This window comes from Branchiostoma floridae, chromosome 4, assembly GCF_000003815.2.
Source record: "Branchiostoma floridae strain S238N-H82 chromosome 4, Bfl_VNyyK, whole genome shotgun sequence".
In the NCBI taxonomy this organism is placed as follows: domain Eukaryota; kingdom Metazoa; phylum Chordata; class Leptocardii; order Amphioxiformes; family Branchiostomatidae; genus Branchiostoma; species Branchiostoma floridae.
In genome coordinates, this window is record NC_049982.1 from 33,376,718 (window position 1) to 33,397,464 (window position 20,747).

General features: G+C 40.7%; 1 protein-coding gene across 7 annotated transcripts in view; it reads right to left on the reverse strand.

The window, feature by feature from the left end:
* Window positions 1-20,747, reverse strand: part of LOC118414743 (receptor expression-enhancing protein 2-like) — a 50,957-nt gene that overhangs the window by 9,534 nt on the left and 20,676 nt on the right. For 6 of the 7 annotated variants that reach the window (XM_035818954.1, XM_035818957.1, XM_035818956.1 and 3 more), the window contains exons 3-8: window positions 18,207-18,283; window positions 17,493-17,613; window positions 16,892-17,005; window positions 13,776-13,883; window positions 12,911-13,055; window positions 12,136-12,326 (exon numbers count right to left, since the gene is read on the reverse strand). In XM_035818954.1, the coding sequence (XP_035674847.1) occupies window positions 12,136-12,326; window positions 12,911-13,055; window positions 13,776-13,883; window positions 16,892-17,005; window positions 17,493-17,613; window positions 18,207-18,283 (756 nt within the window). The remainder of the gene's footprint in view (window positions 1-12,135; window positions 12,327-12,910; window positions 13,056-13,775; window positions 13,884-16,891; window positions 17,006-17,492; window positions 17,614-18,206; window positions 18,284-20,747) is intronic. The other variant, XM_035818955.1, reaches the window with a different exon arrangement.

A 20,747-nucleotide genomic window follows, 5' to 3' on the forward strand; every position in this document is an offset into this window, starting at 1 on the left:
AGTCGCTTTTGTTATTTCTTCATGGAAGAATCAGCTACTAAGCTGGGTCAATTAATTCCTGTATATTCAATTTCAATTTCAGATGCAGTCATTGAAATGCGCTGGTATACATTGTACTGGTTTGATTCCAAAGCATACCCTCAATTATTTCAATCAATGAATAGACTCAATCATAAGTCCTAACAATTGTTGGCACATTCATCTAATCTCTAAATTTGTTTTGCAAAAGTCTATGAAAGAAAAGTATAACTATGTGGCTAAAGTATACTGTGGTTGCATTCTTCATTAGGCTCTCCTTACCTCCTGAGGGGTAACTAACAGTCCTTTCCAGTCTTCAGCTCCTATTAAAAGCATACACCTATAAAGACAGGCAGTGAGTTTACTTAGCCATTGGTTACAGTCCCGCCCACAGAATTAAGCCAACAAGCTGTGGGGCTAAATAGACTTGTGACAGGTTCTGTGCTATCTTGATTGACAACCCCCATGCCGGCTGGGCTGTTTGGTTTGGTAACTACTTCCAGATGTTCTTAGGTCACCTAAAAATGACTGTTGTCTTCTAGCTGGCATGTTGGTGAGATGCTCAGTAACTATGATGAATTATTTGCTACATGTGTGTGGGAAATAAATTCATATACATAATTGAAAATAGATTGTCAATTTAAATGCTTTGTTGTGACAAAGACATGATGAATTGAGCAGAGTAGGGTAGGGTAGATTAAAGCGGTGTCACACTCTACCTTATACACATTGTGAATTTCAAAATTTTCCTTATTCGGGTTCAATAAAAAAAAAGACAATGTCCCAAGGGATAGTAATAAAAACAAAAGGTTTCTCTACATTGCCTGACTGTGTATAGGTTGGTAGATCTAGTCTTTAAGCAGACCCTACTGTGTTCTTAGAGATAGTACGAAAGCTGGCCGAAAGAGTGTAGCTGGCCATGCAAAGGGAGTCAAATGTGCACTATTTCTTGGCCAGCTTTGATACTATCTCTAAGGCACCGTAGGGTCTGCTTGGAGACTAGATAGATCTGAATACCTATATAAACCAACTACCTCCTTGGTTTAGCACAGCCATTTCAACAGTTACTCCATGGTTTGGATTCCAGGGCCAACATGTCCCCAAGGGTAAATTAGGTCATTTGCAGCTCAGTCTGCATCATGTAGCAACTTCCTCCAAACAGCTCATTCAAACTTGTTCTATGGGGAGCCCTGCATGGGGCTATTGTCAATAAATGCACAATTGTTCATTCTTAAATGTCCTTAATGCAGAGTTTTGCTTCCAAAGATCAGCTTGAATTGGAGAATAGAATCCCCCTGCTTCAAGGAACATTCATCAACAGTTCTGGGCCTCCCTTTACAAGTGTACTCGAAAGGCCTTTCAAGCTAGATCATAATTAACAAAATGCTAAACTTTGGGTTGTACCAATTTGCTCCGTCGCCAAGAAAATCGGTAAGCAAGTAGAAAATAAAAGACCAGAAAGAAAGCAGACTTGTGAGTTGTGACAACTGTCTGGGTCGTTTTCAGTACTCAGCCTGTCCCAAATCAGGGAATACCTTGTACAGTAGCTAGAAGCCATTTAATTTGCCAGCATATTTCGTGCAAACATCCGGCGTGTGCAATAATGCGAAGTTACAAAGTTGAGCCATATACTGTATACCTTCCAGCATACTGTGCACATCAAAGATTATGGGTCAGCCCAGAACAGTGTCCTGTCTAGTATTGGGATAGGTTAGACTACCAACACTATGGCAGTAAAGTACATTGTACTGTACTATGTATCCAGAGGGTAGATACGGTTAGATCAGTCTTCAGTGACACTGAGTGACTGACAGTTGATGATCACACCGCAGGTACCGCATGTGTGTGGTGTGCAACTGGATACCAAGAACTTATAACCAGGGCAAGTACCGGGGGTATTTCTCCTTAAAACAAAAAATATTTCCAAGTGACCTTAAAATTTTTTAAATGCAATTACAGTGATTAGACAATGAAAGGATAGAACAAATTTGATTGTATGTCACAACATGTTGTCTCCCAAATCGCAATGCCGGCATTGACAGATTTTAGCGGGCGGGCGTCTCTTTGTGGTGCTGACTCACCTGGGCCCCTCTCGCCAACCTCCCACAGTATCGCTTTCTTTTGCTCCTAATAGCAATTTCATACATGTTGTCAGTATTACGCCTGTACACAGGCAGTTATTGGCCTATTTTTACCGACAGATTTTCGTGCAATTATCCGGCATTGGTGACTTTTCGTCATGCAGATATGCAAACTAACAATGGAGTGAATGATATGGGGAGCCAGTTTGTGATTTAGGGATTCCGTGCAACTGTCCGAATTGTGCGATATAAATGCATGAACACAGACACTGACTTTTGGGCATTTTAAGGTCAGAATATGACAGATTTATCAATAATGCTTAGAGATTAATGTAAGGTAACACATTATTGTGCTACATTGTACATAAAATTTAAGTGCTCAATTAAGCTTCAATGAAAATATGCCAACGTCATTTAAATTTACAGGAATCCAAGGATTTGAATGATAAACAAAACAGCTCGATACATGCCTAACATGAAAAGGTGCATTTGTTCCTATATGACCCTCTTCAATGACTGCAGTAAAATAGCTGAAGACTGCCTGGATGCCACCATGCCATATTGGTTCTGATACTGGGGGGATGAAGTTTCACTCAGCAACAGTCTCAGGCCAAGTAACAATGAGCCCCTGTACTTTTGCAAGAGTTTCTGATCATCAGGGAGATGTTCTAACATTCCAATCTTTGGCTAGGTGACAGCAGGTCATGATCAGCTCAGGGTTAATCCATAGGCTATCAGATCAGTTATGGAGTAGAGTAGAGTTCTGTAGGACCCTGTGTTGGACCATCCTGGGCCTGGGCCCTGCAACACTACTTGTAGTACTGTCCTGGCACCTCAAATACCTGGCCCCATTCATACTTGTAACTGGCTTTGCGTGGCATATTGAAATAAAGAGAAGAGTGTTTGGCTCGAAACCCAGAGATTCCAGGCTCAAATCTGCTGATACATCACTGATCTTGTGCCCTTGGGAAACTGGTGTGTTATGTGGTAAGGCAGTTTACCAGGTTATAATGCAACACAAACAATGATGTTTGAGTAAGGGACATGATTGATGTGGCCAAAGTGTTATAGAAACACTTAACCACCTTATACACTGTATGGACCAATAGGGAAAAAAAAGAGCAAAAATATTTAACTTTCAAAATGTTACATTCCTTACAATTTGAGAAATAAGAGTTTTGTTACAGTAGCATTTCATTATGTCTCTTCCCAGTAACTCAGTCTTTCTATAACACTGACAAAACAAGACCCGTCTCCCTGAGCTTTCAGTTTTGCCCCTCCCACTAATTCTTTCTTTTTGTTTGTAGAGGTAGAAATATATAGAACTTAATAGCAATATAGAGGTATTGCTCTGGGAGCCAAACGAGCCGCGCAGGCGTGGCCCCCTTTCAGTCACACTCAGGAAGCTGCTGCTTGGGGAAACAGGTCTGCAGGCTGGCAACTCTGTTTGGTCATGCTGGACAGGAACCTGTGGAGACACTGGTGTCACCTTTCCAAGGATGAACTGAACTGAGCAATATAGCAAGCCTTGGAAGGCACTAACCATATATATATATATATATATATATATATATATATATATATATATATATAAATGGGTTACTAAGGTATTGCATTGGAAAAGGTAAACGTTAAATCAATTGAAAGTTAGTTGGAGCCCAATCTTGTTCATTTTCATTGTAACTTACTCAAACCATTTAAGGTGAAAAGATAATTCATGAAGTTCAGAATTTTTGGAAGGGATGGGTGCAAATTTTTTTTTAACAGGCAAATTTCTGTCCTAGAACTGAGGGAGTGCGGTCCAAGAGAAATGTACACAGCCCAGAGACAGAAGTGTAAAACTCAGGTGTCCTTTTGGGATTTCAGTTTGACCTTTGTGTGACTCTAACAACCCACAGACTTGGTAACCCAAAAGTTACACATTTTTGTACCATACCATGACCATTTGATTTTAGCTCCTAACACCTAGGGATTCACAGATCCAGGCCACTCTCTCTACAATATTTGAACTGCCAAACAGTCTTTTCCAGTCTATGGCTAAAAGGAAATCACAATATGAATGTCTTTGTCACGACTTTTGCATAGTTGCTTGGCGACACTTTGAACCGATTTTATGTTTAGAATCTAGTCGTTGCCAGAACGAGTGGGAGCTTTTATATCAAGTTGGACTTTGCCGTCACTGTCAGCTCGAGTTCCTTCACTGGATCAAAATTTCCCTCACTGACCAAAGATGGGTCTTTTCCATTCACTTTTTGTAGTGAAAATAGGACGTGGGGTTGGAGGCATACTAGTCAAACAGGCAATCTTACTTTCCTCGGAAACTTTATATAATAGAGCTTCGGACTTGGAGACGCTTTGCTGCACTGAAGAGCTGACTTGAAGAGCGTTCATTCCTACCTGGCCTCTACTCTGCTCATATCAACTGTTGCCAAAATATGTACAAACACCAAAAATGAGCCAGATCCTTACATCTGCTTTGAGTTTTAGCAAAGGGCTTGTAGGTTAGCCAAAGTGAGCACAGTGGGGATAGTCTCACCCAGAGGTCAAGCAAGTAACCTCCAATCTGTGTTTGTGTAGTCCATAGGTAAACAATCCAATGTCCTGTTCACATGGGTGAGACTAATGGGATCAACCATACATCATCAAATTTTAGGTAATAATCATAGGACTTGACAATGTTTCCAAAGAGAACATGATGCACATGATTGTGCAAACTGTAGTCTGCTGACATTTTGATACTACAAAATGTATTTGACCTCTTACCCCTGAAACAGACACAGATGTTTCCCTTGTGGCTCAAGACTGCCAGTACACTGTGGACAGAATCTTACTAACAGTGTACAGATGCCCCTCTCACTGCTTTCAGAGTGGAAAAAATCCTTCACTTGGGACAAATCATAAAGTTGAAGAAATGCATTGAAAAGTCAGAGGATGAAACTATCTTTACCTTTATCACAAAATATACTCTTAAGGTAAAGATAAATAAATCGTTGCCATTACCTACAGGTGCTTAACAATTTCAAAATAATCAAGTTTGTAGATCTACTTAGTTTTGCAAATGAAAGGCTGCACCAATTTAACTATTTGGTTCTTGCACATTTTCAAACAAATATGAAGTGACAGGGCATAAAAAATTGCATAAAGTCTGGGGATATAAGAATGATCAGATTTCTGCTTGAAAAGCACTACCCACTGTACTGTAGCTACGCCTATTTGTTGACATTTATCAAAAGTACAGTGTACATGACCTGTGTACTTCTTGATTGAAAAAATTAACTGCAACGATTAATGTACCCATATTGTATTAAGAACCTTAAAAATAAAACAACTGCATTTAGATCAATTTACTGTCCTGAAATGAACGGCTTTGTAGTAATTCAATCAGATGGTGAAAATTTGCTGAATGGAAGGTGTGGTGAATTTTTTTTTCATTTTTGGAAAAATAGCAGCAGGCTGTGCAAAAAAACTATTGATTAAATTGGTGCGGTCAAAAGAATCAAGAAATGAAATTGCTGTGGTAAAAAAAGCTTAGCTAATTTCTAAGTTCACAAATTAAGAATTCTATGCACAGTTGGGACCGCATGGCGCAATCAACAGCGCGCTGGTCTCAGGCCCAAGAGGTCCTGAGTTCAAATCTGGCGGTCTTGTGCCCTTGGGAAAGGCACTTTACACGACTTTCCTCACTTAACTCAGGTGTGAATGAGAAGCTAGCTGCGGCTAGTGGCAGTGACAGGCCTTTGTGGTGGTGACAGGCCATAGGGGCATGTTCCTGCATGACGCACCTGCCATGACACACGAGTCAGACGCCCGCATGGCGCGTTGGTACACCCGATCCCTCGATCTCGGAAGTTAAGCAACGCGCAGTCCGGATAGTGCTTGGATGGGGGACCAACCGAGGACGTCCGGATTGCTGTAGCCTCACGAAGTTTTCCACGAAATCGTCTTCCGGGAGGGACGTAAAACGGGGGTCCCGTGCTCGAGGAGGTGCCTCGACCACGTTAAACAGCCTCATTACTCGGCGGTTTGGACTTCTACTTCACAGAAGAACATCAACATACTACAAGTAATGCAGAATAAGGCGGGAAGACTTATTCTTGGATCTTACCGCATATCGGTCAGGCAGATGAACAGTGTCTTATCGTGGCAGACGGTTATGGAGAGACTTTACGTTACCAACATGTGTACTTTCCATAAAATACTCTACTTCAACCAACCTTCCACTCTTTACAGTAAACTACATCTCGTATCTCACCAACACACCTACAGCACAAGATCCGCAAAACGCAATGACTTCAAACTACCAAAACCAAAAACAACAGCTGCAACGAAGTCTTTTGTCTACCGGTGCTCAAAATCCTACAACACTCTTCCACAACATATCAGATCATCCGTTCCATCATCCTTCAAACTACTCATCAAAGACAGGCTAAAAAGGACTCAAACATTCTGAACTGGTAGCACATTGAAATTGATGTAAATATGTATATACTATGTAATGTTATGTGTATGTGTACCAATGTAATGTATATGTTTTAATGTATGACCCCAGGAAGAGTAGTGGATGCACATGTGTATTATAAACAATAATACTCATACTTTGGGTACCTACTGGCTGGCAAAATACACCAGATGATTATGATTATTATTATTATGTAGGAGAAACCCCTTGCATCCTTGGTTGGAAGTCCTCCTAGGAGACGGAAACTCCAAATAACAAATCTGCATCTGCTGGGGCCGTCTTACGTGTTGCATACAGTTGCCCCTGTAGGACTTACAGTGTAGTGCGCCAGTTGACAAGAGGGTGGAGAAGGAAGTTCACACCCCTCCTTCACTTTAAAAACTCAAGTGCAGGCCAGGCAGACAGGTCGCCTAACTCACCCTGTCTGCCTACCATTGATCTCTACCATTGTCTTCCGAGACATTCAGATGCCAACAATGCGCATCCAAAGTTATGGTTATTTATTGCAGAGGTCCAGTTTGAAATTTGAATCATAATTTCTTCATCTCCTAGACAAATTTGATCTTGACTCAAGCTACCTTTCCCATTTCTAATCCTAGGCCTGCAACAGGCATTAGCCCCTACACCACCCTGCCCTTGGGGAGAGGGCAGAAATTCAAGCACAGACTGAGAACAGTGTTAATGACATCTGAGCCAGTCTGACCTGACGGGGTCCTTCTTGCAGGGTTATATTGTTGTTTGGGAATTTCAGACAGACTCAAAAGTCCTATTGTCATTATTTTCATGCAGGACTGTATTGGTTAATTTTATCATGTATGACTTTTACTACTCTACTCTACTCTACTCTACTCTACAGTACTCTACTACCTCCAAGAAAAAAATGCTGTGACCCAGAAAACTTTTTTTTTCATGCAGAGCCTGACAGGATACATATACTATGTTCATTGAAGGTATCCATACTATATCAATGTTTACTTTCTAAAAAAAAATCTACTTCTCTTGTACAGAGTAAGATGTAAGATATTAAAGCGAATAGACATGCTACAAAGAAAAAGTGTCTATTATTCAATAAAACTTATTGTTATTAATGGGCAAGTCATTTTTAACACATTTACACATGTCATGCATATTAAAAATACCGTAATGTTATATGAAATAGCTTACACAAGGCCAACATGGTGACCTTCATAGAGAACTAGGGCAATAGACAGGTACAAAGCTTGCTTTTCTAGTCACTGCAGCTGTCCAGATATGTCCAGTATCCCTGATGGGACACAGGCCTGTTGAGGCTTTGGCTGGGTCTGGGATTAAACATTACATGCCTGTCAGTCAACTGCCACCAGCCATGTCTCAGGACCAGTGCATGTGGCAAGCTTCAATCTAGGTGGCATGTCGCTGATCTGAGTCAGGAAAGGATGTGCAATTCAGAATCTCTGAACTTTGTAGTCTCCATTGGGTAACAACTTACTAACAAGGGTCATAGTCTTATACATACAATGTCATTCATATTGTATATGTCTACAAATATTGCTGGAATCAGGTGTAATTGTCAGTGGGTTTTATGCTACATTTTTATGTTTCAGCACACTATTCTGCTGAGGGGCACATAGAATCTATAATTTGTCAATATCTGTCTGCAATTACAGCAATCAATTTGAGAAAGCCATATAGAGGCATTAATTTTCCAGTGCTCCACATTCCATTGCATTGAAAGTTTGTAGAGGCCATTCCCACTACAATAGTCATTAGGAGGGTATGGTATCAGGGTATTGGCTCTTGTTGTGACAAGCTACAATGTAAGTGGGTGCCCCCAATGAGTTGAAGTAACTTGGTGGGTGGAGACATGACAAATCAATTCTCAACTCAAGCCTAGCAGCTTTGACTACTGTATTACACCTTCCAGGACACTGTGAGTTGGTGTGTCTACAGTTCAGTTCAAACTGCTACATTCAGGTGGTATCTGCAACTTACCCTGTCTGTAGTCATGTTAAATGAAGTTCATATGGCTAGGTAACTGGCTTGTTATGAACCAGTTTAGAGATTTCACTGCTACTTATTATAGTGCTAGAGCTTGTAGCTGGCCTGTTGAGTTTGTGCCGCACCAACCTGTTGAAAGTTCCCCCAGCCTATGCTAGTCAACTGGGTGGGTGGGCTACACTGCCAGCAGCATAGAGATAGTGACAGGCTCCTGATGCTATGGTGCCAGGGAAAAATTGTTTACAAATCGTCCTAGGTTTCTCCTTTTCTTTTCAACTTGTTGCCATGTTGGAAACGTCTGCAAAATATGCTTATTTGCCCTTTCATTTGTCCAATGAAATTCTTGCTACAGTTTGTATAAGCATATCCTGTCCTAATATGTTTTCCCAACACTCTACAGAAACATACAATGATACAGTATGTTTCTGTATATTTCTGCGAGTGTGATGATACAATTCAAATGTTGGTCAGAAGTGTGTCCCGACAGAGGATGGACTGAAGTTTTGCCGACTTTAAACATCAAATCATTATTGAAGTATCACATGAAGCCAGGATACCTAGCATTATAAGCACATTGGAGTGGATCATCACCATATTGCTGCTCTGTGTAATCACAGTTGAACGTTACTCTACAAAATTACCTGTTCTTAATCTTGTTTATTATATAGCAATTGAAAACTGCTACTAGTCGCTCCCCGCAAGAGGCACTAAGCACTGTTAGCATACGACCGCACCACTCAGAACACAGGACTGTGTACCATCCCTCCAATAGGGCATCAAATGGAGGTCCCGTGTTTTAGGAGAGCCACACCTCGAGCACCGTGATTTAAGAACCACCACATTTATGAAAAAGAGTCAACCCAGTTTCATTGAAAATGCCTTCACATAAAGCTTGATATCTAGGTCATCAGACAAAAATTGCATCACCATGTCAGCCTTTGCTGGACGACCAACAATTACACCTCACCTGGCTTTTTAGGAAATTTAAAAAATCTCTACACAGTTAAAATGATTATCAAGCCATAGAAAGAAAAGCACATAATTCAGGCATATTACCCTTACACGAATCCTGACCAGATTGGAACAGATAACAGCCTGGCTGAAATTTCCATTTTACATTTCATGCACAAGCAGTCACCAGTTCTGAATTATTATGTAGCATGTTTCCTGTCAAATCTATAACATTGGAAGTGTGAGTTACAAAATTGTTATATGATCATAGTTTTGTTGACCTGCATTTAGCCCCTTCAGGATATATATAAAGATACACTAAATGACTTGGCTAATGTAGCAGGTCTCAGTTTTTACAAATTAAGAAATTTTGATATAATTTCTGAATTTCTGAAACCTTAGTGTCCATTCATTAGTTCTAAACACATAAGCACCAGGCTGTTCACACCAGGACAAATGCACATTTGAATATTATTCTGTAGCCAAGTATTTACCAAAACCAGTAATTTGTATACGAAGTGTTGCCTTTTTTGTTTTAGTTCAGACCTTCAGATTTCTGCAGAAGTCTGCGTTATGGCTGCAGAATTCTGTGCATCTATTGCACAGAATTCTGCAGAATGTATAGCCTATAACCAGGATTTTGTTTTGCTTGGGGGTACTTGTAAATTTTTTGGAGTAGTGAGTGCTGCAGACTCTATGGCAATGAGTCCGGGTTTGAAAATTCAACCCTCTGAAATAGCTTTTTTTTTTCATTTATGAGAAAAAAATTAAGACTGTCAACAGTAGTCCTTTCAAGAGAGGATCCATTTATTCTTTTTGGGTTCGGAACTTCATCTGAGTGTTGGGTGGGGATTTGTTCACCCCGGGGCCTGCCTACAGGCATGTATTTTGAAATGAATTTTGGGATACAATAACTGAATAAGCTATGGCCATTCAGAAGTTCAAAGTATACAAGCCTTACACTATACACACAAGTACAACACAACTTTATGCATTTCTCTGCAGCCAGCATTCTCCAATAAACTGATCCAATAACTCTGCCATCACCATGCATGAATACTTGAATTAAAATGCAAAATTTTAATTCAAGTTGTTGTGCTATCATTCACACAGCTAATTGTGATGCACAGTCAGGATCAGTCTCTTTCAGTTAGGTACACGTACATAGTATATTTTACCCTTGGTTGTTCTTTCAAATTTCTGCAGAATTCTGCATGTGGCCACAGAATTCTGTGCCCAGGACACAGAATTCTGCATGTGGCCACAGAATTCTGCATTATGGGCACAGAATTCTGCGCAGAATTCTGTGTCTGCCTGCAGAATTCTGTGCCTATCGCAGAATTCTGCACAGAATTCTGCAGAATTCTGCAGATTTGACAAGTCCCTGGAGACCAATCGATGTTACCTACATATCTTTTATGACCATGTTTGTCATATCTAGAAATATCAAGGGTGTTGGTTCAAAGTAGAAGGAGAACTGTGATGCCGTCCGGAATTAGAGTGTCTGTCCGGAATTAAAGTGTCACCTGTTTTGGTTATTTTGAAGCTACTTAGTATGATCTACAGTGCAGTTGAAAACTTTTTTTAATTTTTGGAAATGGCCGAAAATTGATATACGTGCGGATGTCATCCATATAATCAAATGAACATGGCCTAGTGTCAAGCATTAGGATGGAGCAATAGCTTTTCAAAACCTGTAAAAACATTTCAAACATACACACAGGTGGAAAGACAGAAGGGAAGAGGAAAGACAAAAGTTTGTGTAAGTAACAAATCTGATATCAAGCTATTTGATGGCAAATTCTATGGGCAGAATATTGCTTCATACATACTGCAAAATCAGTGGAGCCCATTATGCAAAATACAAGGGGCATTCAAAAAGTACTTGAGACCGTTGGTTTTATTATAGGCTCATTTTGTCATGGAATGAGTTGATATTTGGCATCAAGGTAAAAGCATTTATCCTCTAACTTGTGATTGGAATATCTTAATCTGTTGTTCAGGTTTTTATGAGTGACTTAACAGCAAACTGCTATTGGCGAAGTTTGAATGGATGCAATTTGATTTTCATATGTCACAAAATGTATTCTAAAGGGCACCCGTCCCATTCCTTTTCAATGCGGAAAAAATTATTGAACTTACTGTCACAATTTTAGATAGAAAAGTCATGTTTTGTCTGGTGTCTTATTTCCTGTGCAAGTCAGTAACTCATATGAATAGAAAGTGAAAGTTTGTACAATAGAACAGCGCACAAAAATGTGACTCCATTTCCATGGAAGGTACTGCAGGTTATCTTATTTCACCTGGGTCATTTTGATTTAAGCTCAATTGCTTGGGGAATGGAGGAAAACACCATAAATTTGAAAATTTTTCCGGTGCAAATTATGTTCAAGATCGGGAGAAGGGGTGCATACTTTATTTGTTTTTTTGCATTCCACATTTCAGGCCCGCAAATATGTCTTCCAATCGCCAAAAATAGTGGTGTGTACTTTAATCGAGGAAATACGATTGGAAATCATCGGTATAGAGCATCTGATGAAACATTTTTGTGCTATGAATCGCCAAGATACTGTCTTACACTGCCCATCCATTCCAGACACCACACCATGTTCTACAAAAAGCACAAGTGTATACAGCATATGAACTCACCGAGTCGTACAGCTTGCGCTGACGCGGCCATGTCCCAGTGGGTGGGGGGCCCGGTTCACCCCCCGCCTGTTCCTCCAGCATGCTGCGTGGCCCCCGTATGTGGGAGTACTTGGTCTCTACTATCTCTTCTCCACCCTTCCTGTCTCTTTGTCTCTCCATCTCTTCTGTTAGTCTGTTGCTATCCACAGGGCCTAAAATATAAAATGTTAAAGGTATCTACGTAATAGTTACAACATTTCAGGCTCCTCTATGGGAAAATAGGGTTGCTCCACTCACAAGGAGGTTCCTTTTAACACCTGAGGCAAAGCAAACATTTTGAACCTGAGGATTTCTGATCATGAACTGTTTGATAGTTTGCTACATGTATTTTCTAAGGATTAGAAGCTGTTTTTGTTAAGTTAGCCCATGTTATTTTCGGAACTGTTAACCGTATAGACTTCAAATTATTTTGTTTAGTTTGATGACCCCGGCGTCCTGTTTTCTGGTCTGTTAACCTATTTTCTGAGCTGTTTTTTGTAGAGAGATTCAAACAGACATATTTGTAGATAGAAATTATTGAATTCTTTATTTAGTTTCATGACATTGCGTCTTTGTGTCCTAATCCTCTAAATTCTCTCGGCAATTACTTTGCACAGTGTCATTGACACTGGTTTTAATTAGCCGACCTTGATAAGCCTCCTCCCAAAACCTTAATGACAAACTGCAAGTTGGAGACTGCAAATTAGGAGGAGAACAATGCAATATAAACACACACGATATCAGTTACTGTACTTACTGGTTCTCATGGTCAGCGCTTCATCGTCACTAACGGACATTCGGGACGATGGGACGTCACGCTCACTACTGGAGTCCCGTCCGACCGTGCTGAGATCCTGTGTGCTCAGCCCCCGTATCAAACGTTCTGTTATTGTCTGCTGACCCTGGAATATACAGACAGGTGAAGGCAAACCATGGAAACAAAACATTTCCTTTCCCTCTTTCGAACTCCAAAAATGGAGCTTAGATAGGACAGACTTCCAATGACAAAAGGGAGGGTATGAAATGCAGACAAAAAAAGACAAAGGAAAAATCAATGTTTCCTCCTTCCTAACTTTAAAAGAATAGCAACAGAACAGCTTTGGAAGCAATTGGAGAAAAAAAACATATGGCACTTTGGAAAGGTGCCTTAGTTAGTCCAAAGAATTTTGAAGGCAGGGTTGGACAAGTCCACTAGCCCTATTGTCCCGGGCAAGTGAAAGTGCTGTTCGGGCAAGCGCATGACCTACACCACTTGCCCGATCGGGCAAGTAAGATTTTTGCATTGATTGAGTGAAATTTTGATAATAACTTGTTACTTTTTACTATCATGACCTCAAGCAATAGTCAACAGAGAATTCCATTGCTGGAAGTGAAAATTCATATACTAGTATTAGTTATAACAGTGACATTTGAATTTTGGGCAAGTAAAAAATTGGTTCGGGCAAGTTAATTTTTTATGTGCTTGCCCGATAGGACAAGTGAATTTTAGAAAACTTGTCCAACCCTGGAAGGGTTAGTAAGATCTGTGCTACAGGTCAAAGGATGCCACTGTTCAGCACATGGCAGACTACCCCATGCAAACTGAAACACAAGAAGCAATAGAATCAATGGCAAGAGCATACATTTTCATCCAAGTGCTGTGATGAAGAGTCCCAAGAAAAGGCAGATTTGAGCAATTCTGGATTCCGTGTCCAAGCTACTTTGGTCAGAAAGAAAGGAAGGAGGAGGATCTGAAAGGGGGAACAGAAATGCCAAATCAACTTATTTCATGCATGTTGGATATAGAAAGAAAACTGCCAAACAGGGAGCATTGAAAGTTGCACCGAAGCCTTGACATCCTGAACATACCAAGTTTCATACCAAGAACATATATAACATTACTGAAGAACAATGGTTACTGATCCCCAAGGAAAGCAACCACAAATCATTGCAAAGCAACTAAAAAGACAACATTTCAGAAAACTGTTAGGTGTTGTCTCATTGGATTTGTCAGATTGCCATCTTCAGGTGCCCACATAGTCCACAATCTGACAAAACAGATGGGGCAACACCTGTGCATAGTGGTGCGTACCGGTTCGCCGAACCGGACTTGGACTTGCTATAACTTTCGGTTCAAGTCCGGTTAAAACCGGAACGTCGAAAAACGGTTTTCTAGAAAACCGGAAATCTCATTATTGTTGTATACTAGTATCATCTAAAACAACGATAGATACCTATGTAACTTAATTAATCGCAGCCAACGGGCCAGAAAATAACATATTTCTGCGAAAATAAATTGTCCTACCGCCATGAGCGGGCCAAGCACATGGTCGCGCCACAGGAACCTTCTTTCAAAATCCAGCAACGCGGCAAAAATGACAGGTTCTGTTTAGCAATATTACCCATGAAAATAACGTATGTGGATTTATTTATCTCCTGGTATGGGTTTTAAGCCCCATATTTTCTGAAAATGAAGAAAATTTCCGAGATAAACAAGCTAAAACAAATCTCCGGCGACTGTTGACATTTGCCGCTTGCCAGGATACTTCACTGAAAGCATGGGTGAGCAGCCTGTTAAAAAGAAACACCCACACGTTTTATTTAAGAAAAGTTTTAAGTTCATCAACTTATTTTATACCTCTTCCCTTTATCTCTGTAACAAATAAATTTACAATTAATTTGGAAGGTTGAATGTAGAGTATAAAAACACCGCACACATCATTTCTACCAGCGTTCCCGCCAGGTTCTTGAAAGTATGCGTCCAAATATTTGGGAGGGGCGTAATGAGCGCCGGAGGCGCGAGACGAGCGCCGCAGGCGCTCGCATTCTAGGGGGTCCGGGGGCATGCTCCCCCGGGAAAATTTGGATTTTCAAACTCTCTAAAACACAATTTCCTTCAATTTGAGAGGAAAATCATGCGCTTGACATTGGCTGTCGGTTGCCTTTTTTAATTTACTCCCGATATTCAGTAATCAACGACCGCCCTCTCGAACCCCAAAAATACGTTATATAAAAAAAAAAACTACAAGCACAGGGAATCAGCCTTCCGTGATCTGGCCCGGGTATAATTTGTCCAGACATGAAAATTTTGGATTTTTGATGGTTCGCAACAGGGCTCTAGCCAGTTCGTCATCCCATGGAAAAATTCTGCCAATTTTTTTCGTCATTGAATAAAAAAATGTCTACCTCGTGCGATCGATGTTGCGCCCTCCCGCATCAAATAGTTTTCCGAGACGATAAAATAACGACGCCATCACACTTTGCGTGTTGTTCTATTTTTCCCGATGATTTTACTCAAATTTTTTGAATCGGTGGGGTTTTTCAAGGCCGCGCCGTCATTTTCCACGAGCGTGCATTTGTTTTCTGCGACCTCAGGTAACCCCGTTTTCGGCGTGAAATCTTTGTCTGGATTTCTTTTTAAATAGACCAAGAACGTTATACATTACTCGAAGGAGGACGATCTGCTGCCTCTTTGGCAGTGATCAGTGCCGGTGTAGCATTGAAGCAGTAGCCAGAAATACGTCCCAACGTGCTGGGCGCTGCGATCGACGGTCCGTCTGGGAAGGGGGGCGTGCCGCGCCATGTGCCACGGAGGCCAACGCCAGTGCACAGCCGACTCGATAGACGCTTGACAACAATATTGCGGCCCCATTTCTGCCACAAATTTTTGAAACAAAAGAAATTTTTGAAATAAGAAATAATTGGTTATAAAGATGATCGGATTTGGACCTGGTGGCCAATCTTGACTGTTTGGCGCAGGGCGGCCTGTTGTCAAAGATACCGACTGCCAATCAACTTCCCACGGCGTGAGAACATTTGTTGAGATGTGCAACACTCGCGCAGAACAGTATTGCCCGCAAATCTTTAACAAATACGTGAAAATGAGGACAAGTAAGTATCATGTTAAAATCAGAATATAAAATCTGCATAAGATTTCTTTCAGTGTTAAAGAATCCTGTCAGATGTATTCACGGACTACAAAAAATTACATTGCGCAACGGACAGCTCAGACTGGCGCGTGGCAGGGTGTGTCGCACGTGGGTCCGCTAGTTGTAAAACGTGCCGCGCTCCGCCCCATGCCCAGACTACTGGGATGACCGGAAAGTGAACAATTTGAAGTATGAATTGTAAAGGTAGGATTCCTTCTTATAAAGACAGATTTTTTAAAGATTCCAGATACATTTTGTACACTGGTGGTACAGGTCAGCCTTTCTTTCAGATTTTTTTTATGGACGCATTCAGCCGAGCCGAGTGCGTCTTTCCAGAAAAAAATGCGTCCAAAGACGTAAAGACGTATGCCTGGCGGGAACGCTGATTTCTACCCGCATTATAGTAGGCTATGCCATTGACCCCTATGACCTTGCAAGCGCCATTTCTTTCGGGCCGTCAAAAAAACAAAAAACAAGCGGAAAAGGTCAACTTTTGCCGTGATTTCCCGATAGTTATCATTGAAAATCGATGTTTCTACACCTTTGAAAGTGATGCAGTCATCTTTGGCAATATTTTGATAGCGTGCGGCCCGGTCGAGTAGTGGTTGCGGGCGCCGGATACGCAAATTATGGGTCGCCTGGAGCAAGTCGCTTTATGCTTGTGTTTATATGGGAAAATTAGCGACCATAAAAAACCGGACTTATAAGTCCGGACCTGAACCGGAATCTTTGGACTCGAGTCCGGACCTGAACCGGAATGTGAGCTTCGGTACGCACCACAACCTGTGCAGCATAAAAAAAACAACACATGAACTTCTTAGTAATCTTACTTTGATAGCTGTCTTAGCAACAGCAGTTGCAGCCATGTTCAGTCCACTCTTTCCCATCTTCACCATTGTTTCATAACTCCTTTCGCTGGCCTGTGCTATGTACTCATCAATCTCCTGCAAGTGGCAAAAATATGTATTGTAAGTAAGACACCTTAATAGTTACAGTAGATATTGAAATATTCACTGTATTTTCAAGTATACTATGATCTTTTCAACTGCGAACCCTGAAGATACCACTTTCAATTCAACTGCTAAAGCACTTTTAAAACTTTTAAAGATGGATGTGGAAGTTAGCCCACATCTGTTAGCCTAAAACCATTGTGGGCTCCTGGCTTATGGAAGGCAAAATTATTGACGTAGCATGACCAGTATTTATACATAATGTATATCAAGTCTGGCAAAACAATGTTTGCCTCATTACAGCTCTGATGGTCTCAGATTGCCCATCGGAACACCCCCCAACATTTTACATTATGGAATTAGAGTATTTCCTCATTGATTATACAAATGAGGTCTTCATCTGCTTAAAAAAAATACAAGTGATACAAAATTCAAAAGGTACATAATATGTTTTACTATTTAGAAAAAAAGTACAGCATACCTTTTCTCTCTTGGACAATGCTGGGTGTACAAACTTTCGGTAAATAAAACTGGACCCCTTGGTGTATGGAGACAACAGCCACACCACAAACACAATCTTCACCTCGTAGTAAAATGGGACCCTAGAAAAGACACATGGTACAGGAGAAATTCGTGGTGACAAAGAACTTCTGTTTATTTCATGTTGAAAAGAACATTTAGCTAATAGGCTCAAAAAAAGGCAGAGACCAAATAGAATATTGAGAATTTGAATTAGTGCATCGCTAACATAACTCCTCTCCATCTATCTATCTATATATATGTCACAGTATAATTTCATTAATCAAGCATGCAGCTTGATAAAACTATACATGGCCACATTCACAACTTTTAACTTCCCCTCATCTCCCAAATATACATACTACCTACCTAACGTTACCTACCTAGTCCCTAATTAACATACAGACAGGTTTATTTTTTCTGGCCCCAAGTTCCAACTGGACAAATTTTACAAAATTTAACAACCAACCATTGGTTGATCTCATTATGATGCTACAACGGACACATTGTTATTGGTAGAATACAGAATACCTCAATGATATCCGAAATGCACTTTTCATGTAAGCAACTTTCACTATCTGTATCTGTAGTTATTCATTGATGCTGTTGGTTCTGACAACAAACTAAGAACATTGATGTGGCCTTAATAATGAAAACATGGTATTCGCACACTTACCATGATATGAAGACGTCTGCAAAAGTCTCCATGCATGTAAATAAGGCAAAAACAATCCAGTACATCATCCATTTCACCTGCGGGGAAAAGACAGGCCAGGATTAACCCACATAATCGTCCTATTCTTTTATGCATTACATTGCAACACCGCCTAGCTATCTGCATAAGCACTGCAGCGGATAAAGCTAGCTTGATATATTGATTGAGTGCAAAATGCAGTTACCACTACAGTTTAGAGTGGGAGCTTCCCCTGAAACAGAAAGAAACAGTTGGGAAATAATAAGTGCAAAGTACAACATTTATGTAGAAATCAATGTACTGGCATTAGCAGTTCAACCACATGATAGCAGCTTAAACAATAACACAGTGGCTCCAGCATTTGCATTGTTTATTTTGTATGTCAATGGTTTGAACTTTGATGGAGGTGGGTGGAACAGGTATTGATCTATCATCAGTAATATGTAAAAAAATACAAGAGTGCAGCTCCGGCCTGCATGTTCCAACTCTGGCCTGCATATATATACACAGGGCTCCAAATACTTTTTTCCGCATACCTGCACTGGTGCTGGTAACATAGAAAATAACCTGTACCAGACAAATTTTACCTGCACCACTCTGAATTTAGGAATTATGAATCATACTAAAACATCAAAAACTATTGCAAATTTTATATTTTATAAGTGGTCAATATAAACAGTCAATGCAGCTAATAACAATCTATATACACCTACACCGTAGGACATTCATGTATAAAACCCAGTACATAGACCAGTGCAGGTTAGGTGCAGGTAGACACCAGAAATACCTGCACAGCTCCAATTTTACCTGCGCTAGCCTGCATATGGAGGTGGCATTTCGAGCCCTGATACATATATGATATAGTGGAAGACGAAACACATTTTATTACTTCTGTGTAATGGAAGTATTGTTTTGGCCATACTGTTTTTACTCTGAAGGCAATGTGGGGATACATCTCAGGAACTGCTGAAGTGAAAGGATTGGAATGTTTTTGGTAGGTGAGTAGGTAGGTGTTTGGTGATGGTGCAGGTCAATTTTGGGCCCCCTGTTGGTTGACCTTGGTATTTCAGCAGCAGTGTAAGGGCATCTAGTGGTAGAATTTCTTGTTTTCTTAAGAAAAGTGTGTCCAGATGATGCCATGACGCATGCCTGGCTAAAAAAGCCTGCACCCATCTCAGGAAGATCTGATTATTGCACATGCACCCAGTATTTCAAGTCCTGGATGGGATGAGTTGCTATTGCGTGATGGGCGAGTCATAGACCAGAAGTAATCACTCTAATGAAAGGTGGTGACTGATGGATCCAGACACACTTTCCCTCAGGCCCATCTAATCATGGCAGTGGCAAACTGCCAGACAAGTCATCAGGCCAGGCATGTCCAGGGTACCTTCTGACACTGAACAACTAGGGGCTGCAATCGAGGCAGCCTTGCCTGAAACATGCTCGAAATTCGCTGGTGGCAGAGCATTTTAGTTCACGTTAGACCAGCCTCAATAATACTCTGCAAGCAGAGGTTAGGCTCCAGCTGTTTTTTTAACGTTTTTTAGTCGTTTTTATCGGGCTTTTCTATTTTGTATTTTATCTTGCTGTGTCAAAACCTACAGGTAACTGACACAGCAAGACAAAATACAAAATATAAAAGCCTGATAAAAACGACTAAAAAAACGCAAAACACTTTGGTATAAAAGTGGTACTATACTACTCTCACCTCTCAAATAAACGTACCGGTACGTTTATTTTTTTCCGCCTCAAAATCCACCCGGTACGTCCTTATTTTAGACGGTACGTTTATTTTTTTTTTCAAATTGGGGCTTTCTTTACTAACCAGGGACCCCAAAAATATTGAAAGTTTGGTATTTTCTGCCCATATTTCCGCTGTATTTTTGCTTAATATTCACTATTTTTCGGACGAGGCATCGCGGATTTCCCTGCCGCTAGCGCTATGACCCAAACCAAGGAGGTTGAAACCTCCTTGCCCAAACATAACTAGGGATGCGTACCGGTACGCAGGACCAGTTCTGGACTTGCAAAAACGTTTTGGTTCAGGTCCAAAAATAGCGGAACACAAGTGATTCGGTACTGGACTCGTAAAAAAATATATCCTTTTCGTTTAAGACCATCTTTAACCTTCCAAAAATCTTGAAATGTTGCGCTGAACAAAGACGAAAACATCGAGGTCACATGCTACACACACAGTCGCTTACTTCCGTAAATTCTCTATCAAAACACAGAAATGAACCACCAAACAAACAAATTAAAAAGTTACCAATACTTTTCCACTATTTTTCACCCGTAGTCAACTTGTTTTAATGTTCCAGCAACGAAAAAATCATTCCAAAACAAAGCATAGCGTTCAATCGGCTCGAAAAGATCCGCCATGTTGGATTCATCAACTCACGCCGAATCTCGCGGTAATGCGCGAGAGAATCATATATTTTCTGCAGTACCCGTATTTCTCGATAGGGGGCAGTGTCTATGACCTTGGTTTCTGCAACATTGAAAATAGCACAAGTGGTGAATAAG